Source organism: Melanerpes formicivorus, unplaced genomic scaffold (genome assembly GCF_026170545.1).
Source record: "Melanerpes formicivorus ecotype bairdi unplaced genomic scaffold, bMelFor1.0.p_v2 SCAF_31, whole genome shotgun sequence".
Classification (NCBI taxonomy): Eukaryota; Metazoa; Chordata; class Aves; order Piciformes; family Picidae; genus Melanerpes; species Melanerpes formicivorus.
Window position 1 is genome coordinate 8948772 of NW_027142383.1, and position 25517 is coordinate 8974288.

A 25517-nucleotide genomic window follows, 5' to 3' on the forward strand; every position below is an offset into this window, starting at 1 on the left:
CCAACCAGGCCCTGAACACCTCCAGGGAGTCCTAAGCCTGCATCTAGCAGAGTCCTTGCTCTACCTTCTTTGTTGTTTTTATTTCTCTCTTCTGCAAAGTCTGAAGGCAACCTGAAAGCCTCCCTGGGCCACCTGGCTCCAGTGTCTCCCTCCCCACCCTCACTGTCAAGAACTTCATCCTAGCACCCAGTGTCCATCTGGTGATGAAGACTCCACTCCAGTGGAGACTGCTGGAAATCTACCCAAATCCTCTGGCTGAAGAGCAGCAGCAGCAGAGTGTGAGCTGACAGCAGGAGGAGATGAAGCTTCTCCTTGGAGACCTGAAGCTTGTCCTTGGGCAGTGAGGGTGGGCTGCTGCTTGCCTGAGCGAGGGGCTGGATGGCAGCCGGGCAGCAGCAGCAGCATCTGTCACATGCCAAGGAGCTGCAGATATCTGCTGCCACTATCCAGCAGGCACAGTAAGGAGAGCCTCCCCTTCTAGGTCACAGCCTCTGCCCTGTTTGTGCACAAGGACAGCTCTAGGAGCCACCAAAGGGGAGAAACTTGCAGCAAGGGTCCAGGCCCAGATGTGGCTTCACATCCAGCAGCTGCCAGCCAAGCTGATGCCGGGGTGGCCACAGCCAAGGCGCTGCTGCCGGGGTGGCCACAGCCAAGCTGCTGCCAGGGTGGCCGCAGCCAAGGCACTGCTGCCGGGGTGGCCACAGCCGAGCCACTGCCGAGGTGGCTGCAGCCAAGGCAGTCACTGAGGGGCTGGGGTGGCCATAGCCAAGGCACTGCTGCCGGGGTGACCACAGCCGAGCTGCTGTCAGGGTGGCCACAGCCAAGGCACTGCTGCCAGGGTGGCCACAGCCAAGCAGCTGCTGGGATGGCCACAGCCAAGGTGCTGCTGCCAGGGTGGCCACAGCCAAGCAGCTGCTGGGATGGCCACAGCCAAGGTGCTGCTGCCGGGGTGGCCACAGCCAAGCTGCTGTCAGGGTGGCCACAGCCAAGGCACTGCTGCCAGGGTGGCCACAGGCAAGCTGCTGCCGAGGTGGCCACAGCCAAGCAGCTGAGTGGCCACAGCCAAGCTGTTGCCGGGGTAGCCGCAGCCAAGCTGCTGCCGGCGTGGCCACAGCCAAGGCAATGCTGCCGGGGTGGCCACAGCCAAGCTGCTGCCGAGGTGGCTACAGCCAAGGCACTCCTGCTGGGGTGGCCACAGCCAAGCTGCTGCCGAGGTGGCTGCAGCCAAGGCAGTCACTGAGGGGCTGGGGTGGGAAAAGCTCTCCACGATCTTCCAGCCCAACCCCACCGCGGCTCAGGGTCATGCCCAGCAGTGCCCCTGGCAGGATCGTTCTCTCCCTGCTCTAATCAGTGCCAGCTGCTGCCCCCTCAGAGGGGAGGGCTGCTCAGCTCTGGGCACCACAGTCAGCTGCAGGCAGTGACACAAACAGGATTGTGACACCACCCTGCTGGGCACCACCACACTGCCTACCACCTCCTGTGGCGGCACCTCTCTGATGTCACCCAGTTGCATCAGCTCTGGATAGAGCCAGGCACGAAGCACACAGGGGCTAGCAGAGCCCTGGCTTGGGCACAGCACGGTGCCAGCCTGCTGTGGCAGTACCCTGCCCCGTGTTCATTGGGGTTCCCTACAACCTCTTCCCTCTCCCAGACCTTCCACTGCTCTCTTCCACCTCTCCCTTTACCTTTAGAACCACTGAGTGGCTTGGGGTGTGTCCTGGATGGACAAAAAGCCTCAAAATTACTCTGAATGAGACAATGAGACAGAAGTTAGTAGATCTGGTTCTTTAGGCTTGCTTGAACATGTCTCAGAGCCAGAATGAGCCAGATTGGCATGCTTTTGGCCACGTTTGGAAAGAAGGCTTTCTATAGGTTACAATACCAGGGTTTTATCCCTAGATCTGTGCTGCTACTGGCCATTATTGCCTCGGGAAATCTATAAGTATCAGCCCAAAGAGCCAGAGCCTGGTCTTGCAATTGTCAATGCTCTGGAAGGAGCCACAAGCTTCGCTTGGAAGCTGAACTGTGTTTCAGTTTACCCAGACAAGACAGCAAGGACCCCTCGCTATTTTCAGCGTTGTAAAGCCCAGAGGACAGACACACGTCTTGCCGGGCCGAGAGGCGAAACCCCAGAGGAGCTGAGTTCCCGGGACAGTTTCATTTGACTGGAGAAAGGAGCGAGCGCTGCTACAAACGGATTACAGCTGAGAAACCTCCTCTCTACAAAGCTTTCAGATACAAACCCTTTGGGAACAAATTCTGCCTCAGTAATAAGCTGCAGACACCAACAGAAAGTGAAACGTTGCTCCTGCAGCTTCCACGTGGTCGGCGCCATTTTGGTTTGTCTAGATCTTAACGTGTGCCACGAGGTATCAGGATCAGTGAGTAATTACAATATCTGATTTTTATAAGCATCTATTGGAGGTCTGTTGCCTTAGGGAATTCTAGAGTTCCCCCACCCCATTGTGGGCAATCGCTGGCTTCATTGCCGAGGTTGCTTTTCTTTACAGTTTCAAGTGCTGTTTGTTGTTTCTGGATTTTTGTACATATTGTTTAAATTGGTACTTGTTCCTGCTGGTGAGGTATCTGTTCCACGACCCAATCCCTCGAATCTGTAAATAGGTTTTGATTAGTGTTTTTTTTGCGGGATTTTTGTGATTAAATTATTAATATTTTTTTAATTAATTGCTCAGGTTATTGAACATTAATATATCCTTTTATAGACCACAACAGGGTGGAGAAGCCCTTTAGGATCCTCCAGCCCAAGCCTCCTCTAACCCTGCCCAGGCTGGGGCTGAGCCATGGCCCTCAGCACCACAGCTCTGCCTCTGGGAAACCCCTCCAGAGAAGGGCATTCAGCCACCCCCTGGGCAGCCTGTGCCAGGCTTGAGAACCCTTCCAGTCAGGAAGTTTCTTCTCATGTCCAGCCTGAACCTCTCCTGGGGCAACCTGAGGCCATTGCCTCTCCTCCTATCACCCAGGTCCCTCAGCTGCTCCCCCCCCAGCCCTGTTCTCCAGACCCTTCCCCAGCTTTGCTGCCCCTTTCTGTACCAGTTCCAGCCCCTCACTGTCCTCCTTGGAGTGAGGACCCCAAAACTGAGCCCAGCACCCAAGCTGTGGCCTCACCAGTGCTGAATGCAGGATAATCCCTGCCCTGCTCCACTATGGCTGACCCAGGCCAGGCTGCTGGTGGCCTTGCCCCCCTGGGCACCCTTCCCTCTGCCTCAGTCCTGCTGTCACCATCCTTCCTTTCTTCAGTGAATCCCACCCAAAGCCCAGAGGGATGCCTCTGCAAGCACTGCCTTGCCCTGCTGCCCCTCTGGCTCCTGGCACAGCTGTGCAGAGCAGCATCCTCTGGAGGATGAGCTGCAGCTCTGCCTTACGTCAGCCCTCAAACTTCTGACCTGATCTCTATCACTGCTGCTCTGGCCACTCACACCTGGGGAGCACACAAACAGCAAGCTGCAGCAGGGCTCTTGAGCTCCCACAATGTCTGTGCTGCAGGAGTGGCCAGGGGCTGGCACAGGCTGCCCAGGGAGATGGTAGAGTCCCCATGCCTGGAGGGGTTCCAGAGCCCTGGGGCCATGGCACTGGGGCCAGGGCTTGGTGGGGGTTGGACTCAGTGACCTCAGAGACCTTTTGCAACCCAAACCATTCCATGACTCTGTGACTCCAAGGTAAGGCTCCAGTGGCCTCTCAGCTTCTCCACCACAGCTGGGGACTGATCACCCTGGGCAGGCCCAGCACTGAGTGCTGCAGGGGCACAGTCTTCCCTTCTGCCCCTTGTAATGGGTTGGGGCAAACCCCCTCCCCACCACGGGCAGAAACAACGACTCAAACTGATTGCAAAAGTGATGGAAAGTTTAAATAGAAAAAAATAGAAAAAACAATTTAAAAACAAACACCAATGAAAGCTTTACAGAGAACCACAAGCACCGTGACAAAGAGAGAGATCCCAGAACATGCCCAAGAACATCCCATCCCCACCTGGGGGTACACCCAAATCCCCCCCCCAGGGCTCTTCCCCCCCCCTCCCAACCCAGCCTTGGGCCTGGGCAGGCCCAAGGGAGGCGGTTCATGCCATTTTACCTAGGCAGCAGCAGGGGACAAAAAGAGGAAGTGAAGACCCTGCATGGACATTTTATAGGGGAGCAGGGCATTATGGGAAATGGAATACCTGCTTGTGACCACCCCCTGGGCTGGGCCCACCCCTTGGGACCTCCCAGGTGTGGTGGTCTGTGCAGTGGCATCTGGGCCAGCACCCAGCCTAAACCACCACACGCCACCCCTTATTCCATACCATAATCCTTGCACCCAAAACATATCATCAAATTGGAACTGTTCTGATGACATGTCTAGCAACAGTCCAGGTCTTCATCTGGGCGTCCTTCCACACAGTCTCTCATTCAGGCTCAAGTGTCTATCCATTCCAGTTGTTCTTCCTCATATGATGGAACCTCCCAGCGACACAGAGTCATTCTCCTGCAGTGTGAGTTCCTTGTGGACTCCTTGGGACATCCTGGTCACTTGGCAATACCTCACAACTTCTCAGCCGAGCCTTTGTTTGCTTTTACAGTTACTCAGCGGCTTTTTCCACCCCTGGGGCAAGCCGGTCGGAGCAATCAGGCTCCACGACTGCTTTTTTCCATCCCTCCAGGGAGCTGCAGCCGACCGCTTCCAGCCATGGTCCGAAGCTACACAAATGCACATCACAGGCACATCACCCCCACACCGGGGATTCGCGTACCGAGGCATCACCGCATCCGATTCACAGCCCTCCCCTGGCAGAGGGGGCGGCTGCAGCACAACTCGCTGAGAAGAGAGGAGGCAGAGCCAGGTGCTCGGCGCCATTCTCGGAGCATATCTGAAAACACCAGGGAAAGATTTACAGCTGCCGCCGCCGCTTGAACGCAGCTGGCCCGGCCCCCGCCGTCTCTGTCGCCGCGATGCAGAGTCCAAGTCAACTCCACCCCTTCGGCATCCAAATGGTTGCTTCAGCCAAAGCCATGAGCACATTCTCTGAGCCATTGAGAACAGCTTTCCAGCTGAAGTCCCCGCTCACCCTCGGATTTTGGAAGCCGTCGCTTGCCTGCTCGCCGCGGGTGGCCGTCCCCCACAGTGGCTGCGGGCCGACCCCGCTCTGCTTGCCGCTGCCCCCTCCTCCGCTCCACTCCCTGCCGCTCGTCGCTCCGCAGAGAACAAGGAGGAGAAGGCAGGTCTCGCCTTCTTAGGCTACCCGAGCATTCTTAAGCCATCCTGGTCAGAAAGTCACAGAAAGAGCCACCCCTCGCTGTTCCCAAGCAACAGGAGGGACTTCCATGCCATCAGCCATGCACCAGGAGTCCTTCTGCAATCCACAGGAGTTCACACAGTCGCCCTGGCAATAAAACTTGAGCCCCAACTTCCAAATCCAAACCGACGCCCAGAACTAAATTTAAACTCTCCATCTTTTGCAATCAATCTGCAGAGTGGGCACAGCAGCCAGCCCCACGTTGGTGCGCCAAAATGTAATGGGTTGGGGCAAACCCCCTCCCCACCACGGGCAGAAACAACGACTCAAACTGATTGCAAAAGTGATGGAAAGTTTAAATAGGAAAAAATAGAAAAAACAATTTAAAAACAAACACCAATGAAAGCTTTACAGAGAACCACAAGCACCGTGACAAAGAGAGAGATCCCAGAACATGCCCAAGAACATCCCATCCCCACCTGGGGGTACACCCAAATCCCCCCCCCAGGGCTCTTTTCCCCCCCCCCCCCAACCCAGCCTTGGGCCTGGGCAGGCCCAAGGGAGGCGGTTCATGCCATTTTACCTAGGCAGCAGCAGGGGACGAAAAGAGGAAGTGAAGACCCTGCATGGACATTTTATAGGGAAGCAGGGCATTATGGGAATAGAATACCTGGTTTCCTGTGACCACCCCCCTCCCACCAGGTGTGGTGGTCTGTGCAGTGGCATCTGGGCCAGCACCCAGCCTAAACCACCACACCCCTGCCCATGCAGCAGGCACAGGGCTCTGGCAGGTACCTGCCAGCCCCACTCCAGCTGAGTACAGCAGAGCCTTCCCCTGCTGCAGGGTATGAGGGAGCTCTGCTGCACTCCCAAGGATGCAGCAGTGAGCAGAATCATTTTCAGTGGCTGGAGCTCAGCTCTTCCTCTTGCAGTGCTTCTCTCTGCAAGCTGCAGCTGTAACTGAGGGCAGAAGTCTGTCAGGTGAAGTCTCCTGAGCTCAGTGGATCCTCTCTGCCTGCCAAGGTGTCCTTCAGAGACCTGCTGCAAGGCTTCTAACAGACATGGCAGCGTGGCCATGGCACCTGGGGGCAGGGTTTGGGGGCCAGGCTGGTGCTGGGCTGCCTGATCTCAGAGGGCTCTACCACTGTGACTGCAGCAAGAAGAGTAAGACACCTTCAGCTCTGCTGCTCTGTGCTTGGCCTTGAGCTTTGCCTGCCACAAACACTCAGAACAAGAAATCATCTTCCCAAGCAGCCACAGACTTTCTGAGCCCACTCAAGTCAGCTTCAGAGCAGGAAGAGATTCTTGGCAGTGAGGGTGGGGAGACATGGCAGGGACTTGGAGCTGGCTGATCTTCAAGGTGCCTTCCATGCAGCTGCTCCTCAGCAGGTACAGACCCAGAGACTCTTTTATTCTGCAACCCTCACAGAGTCAGCAGCTGCTGATGTGCTGTGCAGCACCCCCACAGCATCTCCAGTTCTGCCCACCCCCTCCCCCCCCAGATGGTGATTTTGTGGCTTCCTCTGCTGCAGGGTGAGGGAATGGAGCCTGCAAGTGGTCTCCATGCTCACTTCCCCTGCTGGAGAGCAGTGGCTTGAGAGCCAGGGAAGGTGGCAGAGCAGCTGCAGTCCAGCAGCAGGGCTCAGTGCCCCTGCAGGCAGAAGGCTCAGCACAGGCTGAGCTGCACACTGTGGGCTGGGACCCACACAACTCCTCCCCACAGCTCTCCTCTTGTTCCCCTCAGACCTTTTCACCTTCTCAGCCTCCTGCTGGCCCTTGGCTTCTTGCTGAGCTTCCTGTGTGTGGTGGGTTAACGCCTTTTTCTGAAAACAAAAGAAGAAAGCAGGGTGGAGGGCTTGCGGGTACTTTACACTCCCTGAAGGGCGTTTCCCCCCTGGGAAAGCTGAGTCTGTTCCACTCCCCCCTCCCTGCCCAGCAAGGGTATAAAAAGCAGGACCTCATAGCTGTTGGATCTCCTTTTTGGCTCCTGCCTCTGCTGGATGAGAGCTACTGCAGCTGCCCTCCTGATCCTCAGCCATGTGGCCGGACCTGATCCTTTTCCCTGCTGCCTCTGCACCTCCTCAGAGACAGACTGGTTTTGTATTATTTTTTTCTGTCCCACTCCCATCCATTCTTGTTCCTTGCCCTTGTGAACCTTTTTTTTTTTTTTCCTGTTATTGTTATATATATAGTTTGGAGAAAAAAAATTATTTGCCTCTCTACTTCCAAGCTGACTCCAGATTGTTGCTTAGTGGATTTGCTCCTTACCCTTTTTTTTTCTCCTCTCCCTGTTTGGAGGGAGGAGGTGGGGGGGAGTGGGGAAGAGATTCTCAGCCTTTTCCCCATTTGAGCTTTTAACTCTCAGTTAAGGCTCAAACCACTACACTGTGGAAGAGTTTGTGCTCCAGCAGGCAGACCTCCTGGTGCAGGGAGGAGGGCTCCACCCGCAGCAGGAAGGAGAACAACCTCAGCACGAAGTGGTAGCTCTGGAGGAAGTCCGCTTCTCAGTAGTGAGCCAGGCGGCCACACAGCCTGCAGGGAGAGGGCAGAGCAGCTCCTGAGTGCCCCTCAGCTGCTGCTGGATGCTTGGCTGCACTCAGAGGGTGCTCTGCAGGGCACCAGTCCCATCCCAGCCCTGCCCTGGGGAACCCACTCCTGGCAAACCCTGAAGCAGAGGACAGGACCCCAGGGTCCTGAGCTGTGGTCAGAGCTGGTGAGGAGCAGCCTGTACAGCACAAGGAGCCAGGGCCAGGCCCAAGCAGCAGTGGTCAGGGGCTTGCCCTGCAGACCAGAGCCAAAGGGGCTCTGCCTCCAGCTCTCAGCAGATGGAGCAGGCTTGGGAATGGCAACCTTGGGCTCACCAACCAGGTGAAGCTTGGAGTCACCTGCTGGGGAAGGAGCTGCAGACTGGAATCAGAGAGTGCTTTGGGCTGGAGAAAACCTCTGAGAGCATCCAGTCCAACCCCAACCCAAGCCCACCATGGCCACCTCTCCTCTCCTGATAGCCCCTGAGCCTGGGGAGCAGAGCCCAACCCCCCCTGGCTCCAGCCTCCTCTCAGGGAGCTGCGGAGAGCAATGAGGTCTCCCTCAGCCTCCTCTTCTCCACACTCAACACCCCCAGGGCCCTCAGCTGCTCCTTCCCAGCCCTGTTCCCCAGACCCTTCCCCAGCTCTGTTGCCCTTCTCTGGCCCTGCTCTTTCCCAGCACTTCTCCCACCCTGTCCCAGCTCCTCCTGTACAGAACCAGAGAACACTTAGGCTGGAAAAGAGCTTTAGGATCCTTGGGCCCAACCAGAACCCTCCCATCCCATCCCCAGGAGCCTTCTGCACTCTGAGTGCTGCTCAGGACTGGAAGTCTGTAAAGAAACTCTGAGAGCTTTCCTCCCCCTGAGTGCTGCTGCTAGCTCTGCCCACTGCAGTCACACTGCTGCCAAGTAACCAGTGACAGCAGAGGAGATGGCCTGAGGTGTGCCAGGGGAGGCTTAGGTTGGAGAGGAGGAACAATTTCTGTGCTGCAAGAGTGGTCAGGGACTGGCAGAGGCTGCCCAGGGAGGTGGTGAAGTCCCCATACCTGGGGGGGGATGCCTGTGGCCATGGCAGCTGGGGCCAGGGCTTGGTGGCCATGGGGGGGCTGGGTTGGGGTTGGAGTGGAGGATCTCAGAGGCCTTCTCCAGCCCAGAGCATTCTGTGGTTCTGAGATTTACCTCTGGGACATGGCCCAGGGGCCAGGGAGGTGCTGGGTGGGAGATTGGGCTGGATGGTTGTAGTGGTTTGAGCCTTAACTGAGAGTTAAAAGCTCAAATGGGGAAAAGGCTGAGAATCTCTTCCCCACTTCCCTCCCACCTCCTCCCTCCAAACAGGGAGAGGAGGGAAAAAAAAAAAGGTAAGGAGCAAAAAGGAGATCCAACAGCTATGAGGTCCTGCTTTTTTATACCCTTGCTGGGCAGGGAGGGGGGAGTGGAACAGACTCAGCTTTCCTAGGGGGGAGACGCCCTTCAGGGAGTGTAAAGTACCCACAAGCCCTCCACCCTGCTTTCTTCTTTTGTTTTCAGAAAAAGGTGTTAACCCACCACAATGGTCCCAGAGGCTTCTCCAACCTGAATGGCTCTGGGCTCCATGAGGGAAGCACTTCAGCCTGGGCTGGCTCCTGGAGCCAGAGAAGTTGTGAGCTTGCTGGGAGCTCCGCAGCCACTTGCAGAACACAAACCCTCCCAGCTGGGGAGGAGATGTTGTTTTCCACTCTCAGTGTCAGATGTGTAATTAGCTACTTGCCTTGCAAATGACCCAGTGGGAAAGAGCTGCAATTCAAATGGGGCCTGGTGGAGGCTCTGCCAGTTTGCCATTACCATCCTGATGTGTTCCCCCAGGGAATGCCAGCCCCCAGCCAGCCTTTGCATGGCAGATGGCTCCCAGCAGCACAGCCTGGGAGCTCAGGGCCTATGCAGAGCTGTGCTGCAGGGATCCTGGCCCTGCTCTTCAGCCAAAGGCTGCTCCTCAGCCCCACAGCCTCAGCTCTGCCACACAGCCCTCTGCCTGCTCCTGCCCTGCTGCAGCAGGGAGAGGTGATGTGAGCAGCAGCAGAGAGCAGCAAAGAACCCTTGGGCAGAGGAGAGGGCACAGAGGTGAGAGCCAGCTGCTGCCAAGGGCTTCTGAGTGCCTGGAAGATCAGGCAGGCAGTGCTAGGGCTCCTGCAGATGCCATCCAGGAGCTTGCGCCAGGGAAGGTTCAGGATGGCATCCAGGGCCCCAACACATTCTGGTCTCATGTGAAGGTGTCCTGAGCCCCCCGTCAGCTGCACACAGGAGGAACCCAGGAGCCAGGCCCCAGCACAGCTCAGCCCCTGCCCTGCTGCCAGCTCTGCTCTGGGGGCTCAGGGAATCATTTCAGCTGGGACCCTCCAGCCCAACCCTGCTGCAGCTCTGCCAGGGCTGGGGCTGAGCCATGGCTCTCAGCACCACAGCTCTGCCTCTGGGAAACCCCTCCAAGGAAGAGCATTCAGCCACCCCCTGGGCAGCCTGTGCCAGGCTTGAGAACCCTTCTAGTCAGGAAGTTTCTTCTCATGTCCAGCCTGAACCTCTCCTGGGGCAACCTGAGGCCATTGCCTCTCCTGCTGTCACCTCAGACTAGGGAGAAGAGAGCAGCAGCCTCACACCAAGGAAGTTTCTCCTCATGCTGAGGTGGAACCTCCTGGGCTGCAGTCTGGGTCCCTTGCTCCTTGTCCTGTCTCAGGACAGCACTGAGCAGAGCCTGGCCCCTTCTTGCCCCCCACCCCTCAGATCTGTACAGACATTGCTCAGATCCCCTCTCAGCCTTCTCCTCTCCAGGCTAACCACCCCCAGGGCTCAGCCTTCCCACCTCACAGAGCTGCTCCAAGCCCTTCAGCATCCTCATGGCCTCCCCTGGCCTCTCTCCAGTATCTCTCAGGCCCTCTGGACCTGGGGAGCCCAGAGCTGGACTCAGCACTCCAGGTGTGGTCTCAGCAGGGCAGAGCTCTCAGAGGGGCAGGAGAATCTCTCCTGCCCTGCTGGCCACACTCTTAATGCCCCCCAGGAGCCCTTTGGCCTCCTTGCCCAGCAGCTCCCCAAGGCCCTTCCCCAGGGAGCTGCTTTGGAGCAGCTGTGGGCGCAGAGCTGTGTGCAGGGCTCAGCTGCAGGGCAGCAGCCCTGGCAGTGCCCTGGCAGAGGGCCCCAGCCCCAGCACTCACCTCTGGGAGCAGAGCTTGCCTGTGCACAGCCAGTAGTGGGGGTTGAGGGGCCGGGGGGGGGCTGCAGCCCTCCTGCACTGCTGCCTGCAGGCTGTGCCCATGGAAGCAGCTCCCAGCTGGGTTCTCCTCAGGCCACTGGAACTGGAAGCTGGCAGGTTTGGGCTTCTTAGCTGCTGCCATCCTGACAGCCAGCTTCCCAAACTGATGCTGCAGCCTCACAGCTGTCTCTGAAACAGACACCAGGCAGGAGCCTCAGCCTCTGGAGGGATGCTTGCTGCTGCTGACTGCAGGAAGGGCTGGGGCCTCCTCTCTTCTGAGAGTCATTTTTGTCTCTGGTTTGGTCTATAGATCCCTGGGGGGTCAGAGAGGCTCTGCAGGGCTGTATTCATTAACCTAAGGCTGCTGGAGGCCTGGAGCAGGCTGCCCAGAGAGGTGATGGAGTCTCCTGCTCTGGAGAGCTTCCAACCCTCCTGGATGTGTCCCTGGGTGCCCTGCCCTGGCAGGGGCTGCAACCAGATGGTGTTCACCAACAGCTCTGCACAGGCAGCTGCCAGAGCAGGGGAGAGGGTGGGGGAGCTCCCCCTGAGCTGGGGCTCAGCAGCTCCCAGGGAGGGCTGGCAAAGGCAGCCCCAGGTGAGCACAAGCATAGTGCTGTGGCACAGGCTGTGGTGCTCCAGCAGAGGCACCCAGGGATGGGAGGCAGCTGAGGGTAGAAATGCTGCCATGGGCAGGGCTGCAGCCTGCCCAGGGTGGGGACAGCTGCAGCAGAGGCCTGCAGTGCTGGGGAGAAGCAAGCTGCACTCACCCCTCCTCTTGAGCACCCTGCACCACTTCTGGGCTGAGTAGGAGAGAGGCTTCTCACACCTCCACAGGCACCTGCAGAGACAGCCCAGCTGCTGCAGCACCTGCAGCAATGCCTGCAGCAACCCCTGCCAGGCTGCAGCAGCTCTTGGCAGCACTGCAGGGCTCACAGCACAGGAGCCCAGGGCAGGGCTGTCAGAGGCCCCCAGGGCCCAGCCTGGCTGCAGTGCCAGCAGTGAGCTGCTGCTCCCTGCACACAGCCAGGAGCCCTCCCAGCAGCAGTACTGAGCCCCTGGGGTGAAGGGAGGAGGTGAGCAGCACCAGCAGTGGGAAGGGGAAATCCAGCCAGGGATCCCCTGCCCTCATTGCAGGGATCTACTGGATCCAGTGGTATTAGTACAGGGATCCCCTGGCTCCATGCACCCCAGCAGTGAGGAGCAGCTCCTGTGGGAGGCCTGCCCCAGAGCACAGCCAGCCTCAGCCCCTCTCACTTGGCTCTCTCTTCATCCAGCCTCTGCTGCTTGTTGTTCAGGGCACTCCTGACCACCCTGTACCACTTCTTCAGCTCAAAGCAGGTCCCATCTGGGGAGAGGCCTGGGCTCAGGCTCAGACACAGCTCCTCCAGACACTGCTCTGAGTGAGGCTGCAGAGCCCTGGAGCAGGCAGCCCAGGGAGGTTGTGTAGTCTCCTCTGGAGCCTTTCCAAGCCCAAGGGAAGTGCTGGGCTTGGCTGCCAGGGATGAGCAGCTCCAGGTGGAGCAGCCTGGGGCTGGGGCAGGGGCAGGGGCAGGCGCTGGCGCTGGCTGAGATGGTAAGAAAGGACCCAAAGGCTCAGGTGAGCCTCAAAAGCTGCTGGAAGGCTGGAAAGGGAAACCACTGCAAGCCAACTCTGACCTTATCTCCAGCTGGGATCTGCATCAGGCCCTGGAAGACCTTCCTGGAGATTTCTGAGCTCTGGTTTGGCCTTTCTGCCCTCAAAGCACCACCCCCACACCACTACCTCCTCAGCTGCACTGCTGCCAGCTCCCCCACTCTCTCCCAGGGTGTTTGGCCTCAGCACCCCGATCAGCTCTGAGGCCTCTTGGTGAGCAAGCCCCAAGAAGCCTGGATCTGATCCCAGAGTGGTTTGGTGCCCTCAGTATCTGCTCCTCACCATCAGTGCTCTGCACCCATCCATCCTCACCCAGCACACAGCAACCTCTGAGCCAAGAGGCAGCCATGGAGGAGAAGCAGCAAGGTCCCCAGCAAGGTCTGCACCACATTCCCCTGCCCAGGACAGGGATGCTGCAGGGCTTGGAGGGACAGGAGGAGCTGGGGTGGCTTTGAACTGGCAGAGGGGAGGCTGAGACTGGAGAGGAGGAAGGAATTCTGGAGAGTGAGGCTGGGGAGAGTCTGGCACAAGCTGCCCAGGGAGGCTGTGGCTGCCTCCTGCCTGGGGGTGTTCCAGGCCAGGCTGGATGAGGCCTTGAGCAGCCTGGGCTGGTGGGAGGGGTCCCTGCCCATGGCAGGGGTTGGAGCTGGAGGGTCTGGAAGGTCCCTGCCAACCCAAGCACTCCATGAGTCCATGAGCCTGTGGGACTGAGATTGTTTCAGCTGAGCAGGAGCTGTAGGAAGGATTTGCCCTGAGACCAAGCCCAGCCTGCAATGACCAATCCAGGCCTGGGCAGCCTGGCTCCAAAGTGAGATTCACTGAGTCATGGAATGGCTTGGAAGGGACCTCAAAGCTCAGCCAGTGCCAGCCCCCTGCCAGGGGCAGGGACAGCCAGGATGGGCTGAGGCAGGAGGGATGGTGAAGGGGGCTTGGAACTGGATCATCTTCAGCCTTCCCCCAGCCCTGGCTGCTCCAGGCTCTGAGCCCCTCCAGAGAGCCCTAAGCCTGCCCCTAGCAGAGCTCTTCCTCTACCTTCTTGGTTGTTCTTATTTCTTTCTTCTGCAAGGTCTGAAAGCAGCCTGGAAGAAAGCCAATGGCAGAGGCAGTCAGAGGCTCCTTGCAGAGCCCAGCACAGCTCACAGCCACCCCCTGAGCATCGATGCTCTGCCCAAGGACATCACCAGCAGCACCCCTGACTGCACTCCCAAGGCTCCCAGTGATGACTGGGAGCCATCAGCAGTGCCTGGGCTGCAGGATGCCTCCAGCTGGCTGCTTCCTGCTGCTGAGTTTCAGTGCAGCTCAAGCACTCTGCATCCCACACTGCCAAGGGAAGAAGGGGACCCAGGCAGGGCAGTCCTGGCAGTCCCCAGGCAGGGGAGTCCTGGCAGTCCCCAGGCAGGGGACCCAGGCCCAGGCTGCCCAGGGCAATGCTGGAGTCCCCAGCCCTGGAGGGGTTTGACAGCTGTGGTGCTGAGGGCCATGGCTCAGAGGTGCCCTGGCAGTGCTGGGGTAAGGGCTGGGCTGAGGATCTTGGAGTTCTCTCCCAACCTGGACAAAGATCTTTCAGTCAGGACAGTCACAGAATCATGCAGGGGTTGGGTTGGAAGGGACCTCAGAGACCCTCCAGCTCCATCCCCCTGACATGGCCAGGGACCCCTCCCCCCAGCCCAGGCTGCTCAGGGCCTCATCCAGCCTGAGCCTGGAACACCTCCAGGCCTCATCCAGCCACAGCCTCCCTGGGCAGCCTGTTCCAGGCTCTCCCCAGCCTCACTCCCAACAGTTTCTTCCTCATGCCCACTCTCAGTCTCCCCTCTCCCAGCCCAAAGCCATTGTCCCTCACCCTGGCACTGCCAGCTCTTGTCCAAAGCCCCTGGCAGCTGTGCTGCAGGCAGCTGGGCAGGGGGGGCTCTGTGCAGTGCCCCTTACCATTCATAGTGATCATCCAGCAGGAAGAGCAGCTTGAGCACCACCACGATGAGAGCTGCAGCCAGCAGGTTGTGCCTCAGCCTGCAGCTCAGGCCCTGGGCAGGCACCAGGGTCAGGACCTCAGCTGCCCCCAGCCCCAGCTTCCTCACCAGCAGGCAGGTCCAGCTGTGCAGCTCATCTGGGCAGGCACAGGGGCAGGCTGGCACCACCCCCTGCTGGGGCTGAGCACAGCACCCCTGGCAGCACTGTGCTGGATGGAAGCAGCCACAGGACCCCAGGGTGGCTCAGCCTGGAAGGGACCTCCCAGCTCTCTGCTCAGCCTCCTGCCATGGGCAGGGCCAGCTCAGCCAGACCTGGCTGCTCCTGGCCCTGGGTCCTCAGGCTCAGGCTGGATGAGGCCCTGAGCAGCCTGCTGCAGCTGGGGGAGTCCCTGCTGCCTGCAGGGCTGGGACAGGATGACCTCTGGGGTCCCTCCCAAGGCAGTGCACTCTGTGTCTCTGGGCCTCTGCTCCCAGGGAGGAAGCAAACCACCCTCCTGACACAGTCTGATGTCTCTCACATGGCCACAGGAGCCACAGCAGGGCTGGGCTGGAAGGGACCTCACAGATCAGCCAGCACTGGATGACCTTCAACCTCCCCCCAGCCCAGGCTGCTCAGGGCCTCATCCAGCCTGGCCTGGAACCCCTCCAGGCAGGAGGCATCCACAGCCTCCCTGGGCAGCCTGTGCCAGTGCCACAGAATCACAGAGGGGTAGGGGCTGGAGTGAACCTCAGGAGATCATTGAGTCCAAGCCCCCTGCCAGGGCAGGGCAGACAGAACACATCCAGGAGGGTCTGGAATGACTCCAGAGATGGAGACTCCACCACCTCTCTGGGCAGCCTGCTCCAGGGCTCTGCCAGCCTTCAGTCACAGAAGTTCCTCCTCATGTTCAGAGGAACTTCTGCTGTTCCACTCTGTGCCCCTTACCCCTTGTGCTGTCCCTGGCCACCACTGAACACAGCCTGGTCCCAGCCTCCTGACCCCCACCCTTGGAGGATTGATCAGCATTGATCAGAGCCCCCTGGGGCTGCTCTTCTGCAGGCTCTCAGCCCCAGGGCTCTCAGCCTCTCCTCCTCACAGAGCTGCTCCAGGCCCCTCAGCACTGCTGCAGCCCTCTACTGCTGCCCAGCACCGTGGGGGAGCCTGTCTGAAATCCACAGAAGCAGAGCCTAGACAAGGCCTGGGAAGCCCAAATCTTGTTGCCAAGGCTCCCCTGGGGCTGGCCAAGCCCTGGGCAGGCTGCACTCAGGGCTGTGAGTGGGACAGGAGCTGCCTTTAAAGGAGGAGCTGGGTGTGAGGAGCAGCCCAGCCCCAGCAAGGCAGAGCTTGCTGCCACCCCACCACAGCCTGGCTGGGGGCCAGCCCAGCCCAGCCCTGCAAAGCCCAGCCCACAGCTGCTGCAGCAGGCTGTGTCAGACAGAGCCAGGCCCAGCCCCAAGCTGCAGCTGCTCTCTGCCTACCATGCCACAGCTCCACCCCCTCGGCTCTCACCTTTCCTGTTCAGCCAGCCAGACTGGAGCTGGGCTGTTGGCACCACCACCCAGGGCAGCAGGGTGTGAGGGAGCACAGCCCCAAGCCAGCTGCACCTGAGCCCTCCTGCTGCTCACACAGGCTGCAGCAGCAGCTCAGCTCCAAGCCTCCGGCACACAACAGGCAGGGAAGAGCCAGGGAGCAGGCTCCCTGTGAGCACTCCCAGCCTGCTTCCTGGATCCCAGGCACTAAGAGAGGCTCTCTCCTGAGCCACCGCTCACTCAGAGCCAGGTGAGGAGCTGGCCTGGCCTGCTGCAGAGCACAGAGGAGGAGATTGCTGGCCTGCCAGCTCTGCAGGGGCCAGCAGTGTGCCCTGCTGCCCAGAGGGCAGCCAGGCTGCTGCAAGGGAGTCTGCTCCAGGCAGGTTCTCTCCCCCTCTGCTCTGCCCTGCTGAGGCCACTCCTGCAGCACTGCCTCCAGGTCTGTGCTCCCCACTGCAAGAGGGACAGGGATGTACTGGGGATGGTCCAAGGGAAGCTCTGAGGATGCTGAAGGTCCTGAGGAGGAAGGCTGAGAGCCCTGGGGCTGGGCAGCCTGCAGAGCAGCAGCCTGAGAGGGGATCTGAGCAATGCCTACAAACACCTGCAGGGTGCTGGCCCTGGGCAGCCTGTGCCAGCACCTCCCACCCTCACTGCCAGACCTTCCTCCCCATCTCCAGCCTCAGCCTCCCCTCCCCCAGCTCACAGCCACTGCTCCTCCTCTTCTCACTGCAAGCTCTTCCTTCTGTGGCTGGGCTTCAAGGTGATCACAGAGCTGTCAGGGCTGGAAGGGACCTCAAGGATCCTCCAGTTCCAACCCCCCTGCCATGGCCAGGGACACCTCACACTACAGCAGGTTGCTCACAGCCACATCCAGCCTGGCTGCAAACACCTCCAGGCAGGAGGCTTCCACCACCTCCCTGGGCAACCTGTGCCAGGCTCTCACCACCCTCATGGGCAACAACTTCTTCCTCACATCCAATCTGAATCTTCCCACTTCTAGTTTTGCTCCATCCCCCCCAGTCCTATTCCTCCCTGACACCCTCAAAAGTCCCTCCCCAGCTTTCCTGCAGCCCCCTGCAGATCCTGGAAGGCCACAATTAGGTCTCCTAAGGAGACCAGGGAGGACTTCTGGTAGGGGGAGGAGCTGGCAGGATTGTGCTCACGCGAGCCTGCACGGGCACGGGAGCCTGACGTCAGCCGTGGCAGTTTTAAAAGCCGCCCGGGCTGTGCGCGTGGCGCCATTGTGGTTCAGTAGCTAGTCTATCGGCTGGGTGACAAAAAAAAAAAAAAGTCCCAAACACAAAAACCAAACCTTAAACGTTGCATCATGGTCGTCACTCGGACGAAGGGTAAAAAAGCAGCATCTGCCCAGACAGAGCTGTTTTACCAACATGCTGGAGTCCAGGCTGCCAGCTGCAGAGAGTGCTTCAGCCTGGCACTTGGAATAGAGGGGGTGGGAGAGGACACCTGTGTCCGGTGTGAGCAGGTGAATTTTCTCCTCAGCCTGGTGGCAGAGCTGAAGGATGAAGTGGCTGAGCTGAAGGAGGAGGTAGCTAGGCTAAGGACAATAAGGGAAAGTGAAAGGGAGTTAGATTTGTGGGAGAAGGCTCTGCAGATCTCCCCTGCTGAGGGAAGGGTTCCTGGAGGCGGAGAGGGATGGATACAGGTCCCTGCCAGGGGTGGCAAGAGAAATCCACCCCGACCCTTGTGGAAGAATGGTTAAGAGCAAAAGGAGTAGAAGACTGTGTTGCATTTGCAGATAAAAATATAAGGCGACACAGGACCCAGTGTATATGACAAGCATATGAACCGTTGCAATAAGCAAAGACGCTGAGCAAGGACTTTTGTCCCTGAAATAGTCTGGACTTGTTCAAAAACAGGATACATCTGTTGGCCTGTCTGAGCAAGGAACCAGGACGTGCAACCGCAAGAGGTGGGGTTGACATTTAGCAAGTATCCAATAAGCAAGTGAATAGTAGGCATAATTAACTAAAATTGTATATAAGCTTGTCTGATGCTCTAATAAAGTGGATTCGATCGATCACATTGATCTGTATGTCGACCCCTTCTTGCGGCAAAGTGGCGCCTTGAACAGGGACCCCACAGAGTGGGTCCTGAACCCAAAAGGAGGGTTCTGCAAATCTCCGAAAGGAGTCACGGCGAAGAAGGAAGCCGTGCCGTTCCGAAGAGGACTATCAGGGTTCGAGAGCGCGGAAAGCAAGAAGTATTCCGGTCCAGGATAGCAGTACTGGTGCTGTGTTTACCGACCCACAGAGAGGCGGAGGAAGCAGCAGAGACTGAAGACGCCGTAAGCCGATACTGCTCTGAGTCTGTGCGCACAGATTAACGAATAATAGATAGTAATGGATAGGCAGGCAGCGTATGATTTATTTAAGTGCTTTTTAGAAAAGCGAGGATGTAAGTTAGATTTTAAAAGGGAGTTAGTACCCATGTTAGAATATGCAGAGGAGTTGAAGTATTTTAGGGATCCTAATGAGGTATTTGAAAAGAGCGAGTGGGAAAAGTTTGGCCAAGACTTGTGGTTGCACGGGTTAGATGAAGATAAGCAAGCACGAAAATGTGGGAAGTGGTGGAAGGCAGTAATGGAGTGTTTAGATAGGCACCATGCTGAGCAAGTAGCAGCGCGGCAAGCTAGATCGCGTTTAGAATATTCAGACCCCAATGGGGCAGGAATAACGCATAGTGGATTGCAGTTATTGGAGGAAATTCAAGAACAACTGATAACGGAGAAGGCTGCATGTGTTAGGGGTTTGGGTGGCATAGTGGCAGGTACTAGTGAAAGTAGCAGTGTCAGTAGCAAAGAGGAGGAATTTCCTCCGCCACCTCACTCTTCTGAGTTGCCGAATGATGAATTAGCAAGAATACAGGAAACTGCGGAAATAGAGGAAGTAAAGAAAACAGAGATTAACGATGATTTAGGACAAAGAAACATAAATTATTGGAGAAGGTTTGCAGAGCATTTACACGAGGAGGGAGATGAAGGAGAATGGTGTAAGTTAGGAGATAAGCTTTTTGACAAACTGTGGGACTGGGTTACCATCAAGCTGCAAAAGCCGTGGCGAGAATGCATGAACTGTGTTAAAACCTATGAACTGGAACAGCAAATGGCTGCTGCAGCTAGAGCAACTTTGTCAGGACGAGATGCAGCGTCAGGTGTATCTGAGTTGCAGCTGAAAGATGTGTTTGAGAACTATCAACCGATCGACCGGGGCCGCCCCCGATACATCTTGCGGCGACCACACCGCGTTTACCAGCCGTCACCACTGCCGTTTGCACACAGCGGGGAAAAAGCCGAAAAAAAAGGCAGCTCAGTGTGTTCGACCCCTTTTTATCAACACCTTCCTCTGACATTGCCAGCGACGGCTCGGATTCGGAAGACAACGCCGGCAGCGAGGAATTCAAACAGCGCCGACTTTGCTTTACAGCCCCTCTTAGAAAAAATGGAGCGCTTGGAGGCTCGCGGTTACAGCGTTCCTGCCACCGCTCTCCTCCCGCGAGCCCTGCTGGCCCCCGCGGATACCGACGGCTCCGACCAAGGCGGTACCGGCTGACGCACCACCGACACCGACAGCACCGACAGTAGCAGTGGACCAACAGCGGCCACGACGGCAGCGGAGCAGCGGTCACGGCAGCAGCCCCCACCCCTTCCCCCCGCAGCGGCTTCAGCTGCACTATTCTGCTCTGATTTAAAGCAACAGTATTCATTTTGTCATTTTTGATTGTAATGATTTTCCAGAGATTTGTTATTTAGAGTTTTGTTAAGTTTTTTTAATAAGCATAATGAATAAGTAAGCATTTGGTATTTACAGGTATTTGGTACATAGTAATTGTAGTAAGGTGTAAGTACTTTGTAATGAGTTCACATTGTATGATTTTTTTTTGGTTCAAACCTTTTTAATTGTGTGCCTATAGGCTTTTCAAAGGAGCTCCTTGTAATATAGTTAAGGAATGTGTAAACAGGTTTTAATTTTGGAAAGTGTTTTTTAGTTAATGTAACAATTTTATTTTTTTTTTTAGACACTGATTTGATGGATTAATTTTAACATAGTTTTTTAAGGTTTTAAGGATTTTTGGTATTAGCATAAGTTAAGGGTTTGTTATAGGTATATTATGGAATGAGATTTTTGGTCTTATTTTGTATTTGTAATAGCTTTTAAGGATTATGTATATATAATGGTACCAATAAGAGATTAGTATTACTAGGATGAGCAAAAATGTTATTGGGCAAAGCAATGAAGTTCTTTTGCTCTTGCTGTTTGCCTGCAAGTTTTCTGTCTGTGAAGCTAGAGCCTGGCCAGATCTACCTTTACAGATTAAAGAAATCTTGCTACCATTAAACAATTTATGATTTTTGACCATCCTAGAGAAAATAAAAATGTGACATATCCCTAAAGCAGATTGTAAAACAGTGTTAAGGATTGTATTAATGTTTGAATTTTTGTAATGTGTTTAGGCATAATCAAGTATTTTTTGTTAATAAGAGGAGTGAAATGCAAAGATTGAAACTATTAAGATTTAAAAAATTTTTTTTATAATGTCTGTTATCTTTGACCATGTATTATATCAGCTCTGTTAAAACATTGTTATTAGTTCAACTTAAGCTTTGTATTTTGTTGGACAACAACCAAAAAGGCCAGCAGCAGTACCTTTGTGGGCTGTTGGACACCAGATCCGATGTTATTGTCATTTCATCTTTGTATTGGCCATCTGCATGTCCGCAAGTGACATCATCAGCTGCAATAGCTGGAGTAGGAGGCTTAAAGATTGCTCAGTCAATGCCTCTGATAACTGTGTCACTGGATGGAAAAACAGTTTTTGCAGTCTTTTAGCAATATCGGGTTGTTGATTTTATTGATTGTTTTTGTTATATTGTTAATTTTATCTTGTTTGGTTTTTATGTGTGCAAAGGATGTTAGGTTAGAATGATATAGTTTTGTTGCCTTTTGATTTTATTTGTTATAAACTTTGTAGAAAAGGATGAACTTTATTGTAACGTGTGTCAACAGTTAACAATGACCAGTGGTTGGCAGGAACCGTGGAAACAACTTATTTACAGCAATTATTGGGATGGCAAAGAGTGGCAGTGACAAGGACAGGGAGAGCGGCGCAGATTGAGACACCGAACAGTGAATAAACTGGCACTCTAAGCCGCCTTCGACCAACCACCTCCACATCTGGACGCAGCGTGGTGCGATGGGCGGTGCCAGCTCTCCTTCTGAGAAAAGAAGATATCAATCATAAAAAAGGGAATGTTTTTGATTTTTTTTTTTTTAATTACCCAGAGCCTTAACAGAACTAACCTCTTTGGTTGTTGTGGAGGGCTAACAATTGTTACTCTAGGCCTCTCCTCCCTGGTGGGTGACAGTGGCCTAACAGCCTAATAGTGAGAAAATATTTCAGCGTTATATTTAAGTTAGGAAATATTGTTTGGGCTTTTATTAAAATATTGTAGAGAAATGTTACCATTGGTGGGATGACTGGCATTTCAGAAAGCTCTGGAAACGGATCCGAGGTGGTCTTGTCCTCTCTGGCGGTGGCCATCGCTTCCACCTCGAGTGGTGATACCTCGTGAGTTGGGTGTGAGAATGCGCAAGTCCAGTCCTGTGCATGTGCCATAACCCTCTATGGTTCAGCCATGATGCTGTGACGCATGTTGAAATCAAGGCCATAACTAGCAAAAGGGTTTATGTTTTATATGATTGTTTTAATTGTGTTGTATGAATTTGTTAGATCACTTAGTTTTAATGTATAAGCATGTTTAAGAACTGGAATAGAGAGTAACACATTTGTAGATTGATAATAATGGTTAGTTTAAAGAATTGTTTAACACTTAGGGCTGTATATCATAATTGTTTAATGATTGTATGATTAGAGAAATGTTTATATGGATTTAAATGTTAATTTATTAGTTTGTTGTAATTTTAAATAGTTATAGGAAAAGTTAAAATCAATTATAGTATAAAATATATTTTAATGTTAGGTTATAAAAACAAAAGGGGAATTTAGGTATTATGTTATAAGAAAGAATAGTTAAAGTATATTATGTTTTTAAATTTTTATTTTATATGTGATTTTAAATGTGATTTAACAAAACTTAGAGGGGATGTAAGAATTATGGAAGTTTTAGCTAGGAGAAATTTGAAATAAAAAGAAACAGCATTAGGCCAACGGTGAGCATTAATAGGACCCAGTATTTTTTTTTTAGCAGAAACAAAACACCTTATGGGGGCCTTGACTTAAGTTTTAAAGAAAACGGGGGAAAAGGGGTCAGGAGAGTGTATAGACCCGAGTGTTAGAATGGGTATTTTTACCATTATAATAAAAAACAATTATATAACAAAAAAATTTAATTTTGGCAGATTTGATAAGAGGCCTAAATAAGATGTTGACATGGGACCCACAAGAACTGTAATTATTAGGTTCAATGCAAATTAATAATTGAAGTAGCATTGGAACCTGTTTTTAATTTATAAATTTTGATAATTGGATGAAAAATCATGGGTTTTTGTTATAAAAATTAATATAATTGGACATATTATTGTGGCAATCTGACAAAAGAGTCAGAAAGTGCCCTATGCCAATATGAAAAGTCTAGAGTATTGTTTGAAGGTATATTTTTAATTTGTGGAGATAGGGCCTGGCAAGTTATTTTTGTATTATCACGAGGAGGTCTATGTTATTTAGGCAAACTAACAATGTTGATGGCAAAATATTGGGATTGGTTGGCTATATTGAAGCCTATTAAACGACAGAAAAGAGCATTGACTGTTATAGATATTGATAGTTGTAATGATAATGTATAGTTATGGTCAATTGTAGCCAATGTATTTGTTTTAATTTTAGCACCAGGAGTAGTTGCCGCTTATGGTTGTATCAGCTTATGGGTCTGCCTCCAGCAATAATATATCTCCCCACGCAGCAATCATGGATTGGTATACCAAAATATAAGGAGCAACCAATTGTGGGTGCTCTGATAGTATTTACAGACGCAGGGAAGCGTTCCCAAAAAGCTGCAGTGACTTGGCAAGATAAGAGTATTAGCCAGTGGAGACGTGATGTTAGAGGCAGAACCACAGGACTCACTTCAAACTTTGGAATTGTTGGCAGTGTTGTGGGCCTTATAGCATTGGATGAGCCAACCTCTTAATATAGTGTCAGATTTTATGTATGTTACAGGGGTTGTATAACAGATAGAGGATGTCTTGATTAAAGATGTAACAAATAAAAGATTATATGAGTTGATGTTGAGGTTACAACAAGCCATAAGATGTAGGTCAGCATCATATTGTATTTTGTATAGTAGAAGTCATAAGTTTGATGTTGGCCAGGGAGAAGGAAACGCGCAAGCATTAAGGCAAACAGAAAAACTTGTTTGTTGGTCACTTAAGCAGGCCAACATAACTGATGAAGTTATATAAGAGTTGTTAATGGATCAAAATAGCCTTAGACATGTTTTGTTGTAGAACTGTGTTGTCATAGACTTTTTATTATTAGCTCAAGGCCATGGATGTAATGATGTTGAGGGTATGTGTTGTTTTAATCTTTTTGATCACAGTGAATCTATTCATGCCAAATTGAGCTGGCTTAAAAAACATTCATAGCAAATTTAGAAAGATATTGGTGTTTTTGATTTTTGGTTATAATCAATGTTTGGTGGATGGTCTAGTTGGATAGGGCCTTTGATTAAAGAATGTTTATGTTTTTTGTTAGTTGGGCTTTTGATATTAATAGCAGCAAGAATTATTTTTTATTGTATTATGAAACAAGCTAACCGCACCATAGAGACATTTGTGGTTGTTAAAGAAAACGGGGGAATTGTGGAAGAATGGTTAAGAGCAAAAGGAGTAGAAGACTGTGTTGCATTTGCAGATAAAAATATAAGGCGACACAGGACCCAGTGTATATGACAAGCATATGAACCGTTGCAATAAGCAAAGACGCTGAGCAAGGACTTTTGTCCCTGAAATAGTCTGGACTTGTTCAAAAACAGGATACATCTGTTGGCCTGTCTGAGCAAGGAACCAGGACGTGCAACCGCAAGAGGTGGGGTTGACATTTAGCAAATATCCAATAAGCAAGTGAATAGTAGGCATAATTAACTAAAATTGTATATAAGCTTGTCTGATGCTCTAATAAAGTGGATTCGATCGATCACATTGATCTGTATGTCGACCCCTTCTTGCGGCAGACCCTCTCCTCCTCCTCCGCTGCCCTTGCATAATAAGTATGAGGCCCTGCAGGCCGAGGGCAGAAAGGATGAGAGGGCTGAGGCTGAGGAGCAGCCATCCAGAGGGGAGCCTAAGGCCAAGCAGACCCCGCCAGCTGTAACGACCAGCTCCGGGGGGAAGCCTAAGCCCAAGTGGTCCCCACCAGCTATAACAACCAGCTCCACAAAGAAAAGGAGAAGGGTTACAGTTGTTGGGGACTCTCTCCTGGGGGGTACTGAGGGACCCATATGTTGTCCCGACCCATCCCACAGGGAGGTCTGCTCCCTACCAGGGGCAGGGGTTAGGGACATTGCAAAGAGACTCCCTAAATTAATCCAGCCCTCTGACTATTACCCTCTGCTGGTAATACAGGCTGGAAGCGATGAGATTAACAGGAAGGGCACCAAGGCGATTAAGAAGGAGTTCAGGGCCCTTGGACAATTGATTGATGGGGCAGGAGCTCAAGTGGTGTTCTGCTCAGTTCCCTCAGTGGCAGGGGTGTACACTGAGAGGAATGGGAGAACCCACACCATCAACAATTGGCTCAGGGGATGGTGCCAGAGGCAGAACTTTGGGTTCTATGACCATGGGACAACTTCCACTGCACCTGACCTGCTGGGTCTCGATGGGGTGCATCTATCTAGAAGGGGTAAGAGAGTCCTGGCACTGGAGTTGGCAGGGCTCATTAGGAGGGCTTTAAACTAGGTCTGAAGGGGATGGGTGAGGCAATCGGTCCCTTGTGACTGTTTGAGACTGTCCCCTTAAGAAAAGGAATATGGTGGATGGAAGTTGATAAACGAAAAGAAGGATCTAAACTAATTTCATTGGTAGAGTGGGAGGAAGCACCTTCTGAACTGGGAGTGCAGGAGGGTATCCTGGGCATTCCGGTACTTTTATCTTCAGTCTTTCTTCCGCTCCTCCGCCGAGCAGCAGCTCTCTCTGTGCTGGGCTTTCGGCCAAGGCTTGTCCTTCAAAAACTGATAAACTGCAAGGCCTGTATTAACTGCTTTCCAATTAACACATAACTGCTTCAAACTTTTTTTCTCTTTCTCTCTCTTTCTAACCCGCTCTGGGGAAAGGGGGAGAGAAGGGGGAGCGGAGGTGGGGAACCCCCTCAGCAGAGGGGGGAACTCTCATTTCTGTGCTACTTTGTTGTATATTGCTGTACATACTGTAAATATTGTAAATCTTGTATATATTTCCCTGCGT

At 53.7% G+C, this 25517-nt stretch overlaps 1 protein-coding gene across 1 annotated transcript in view; it reads right to left on the minus strand.

Moving 5' to 3' along the window:
• Positions 1 to 25517, minus strand: part of TAF1B (TATA-box binding protein associated factor, RNA polymerase I subunit B) — a 69807-nt gene that overhangs the window by 1081 nt on the left and 43209 nt on the right. The window contains 9 exon segments of the mRNA XM_068155364.1: positions 5063 to 5232; positions 6977 to 7053; positions 7615 to 7762; positions 10934 to 10980; positions 10982 to 11160; positions 11739 to 11809; positions 12226 to 12316; positions 13637 to 13683; positions 14531 to 14708. Coding sequence (XP_068011465.1) covers positions 5063 to 5232; positions 6977 to 7053; positions 7615 to 7762; positions 10934 to 10980; positions 10982 to 11160; positions 11739 to 11809; positions 12226 to 12316; positions 13637 to 13683; positions 14531 to 14708 — 1008 coding nt within the window.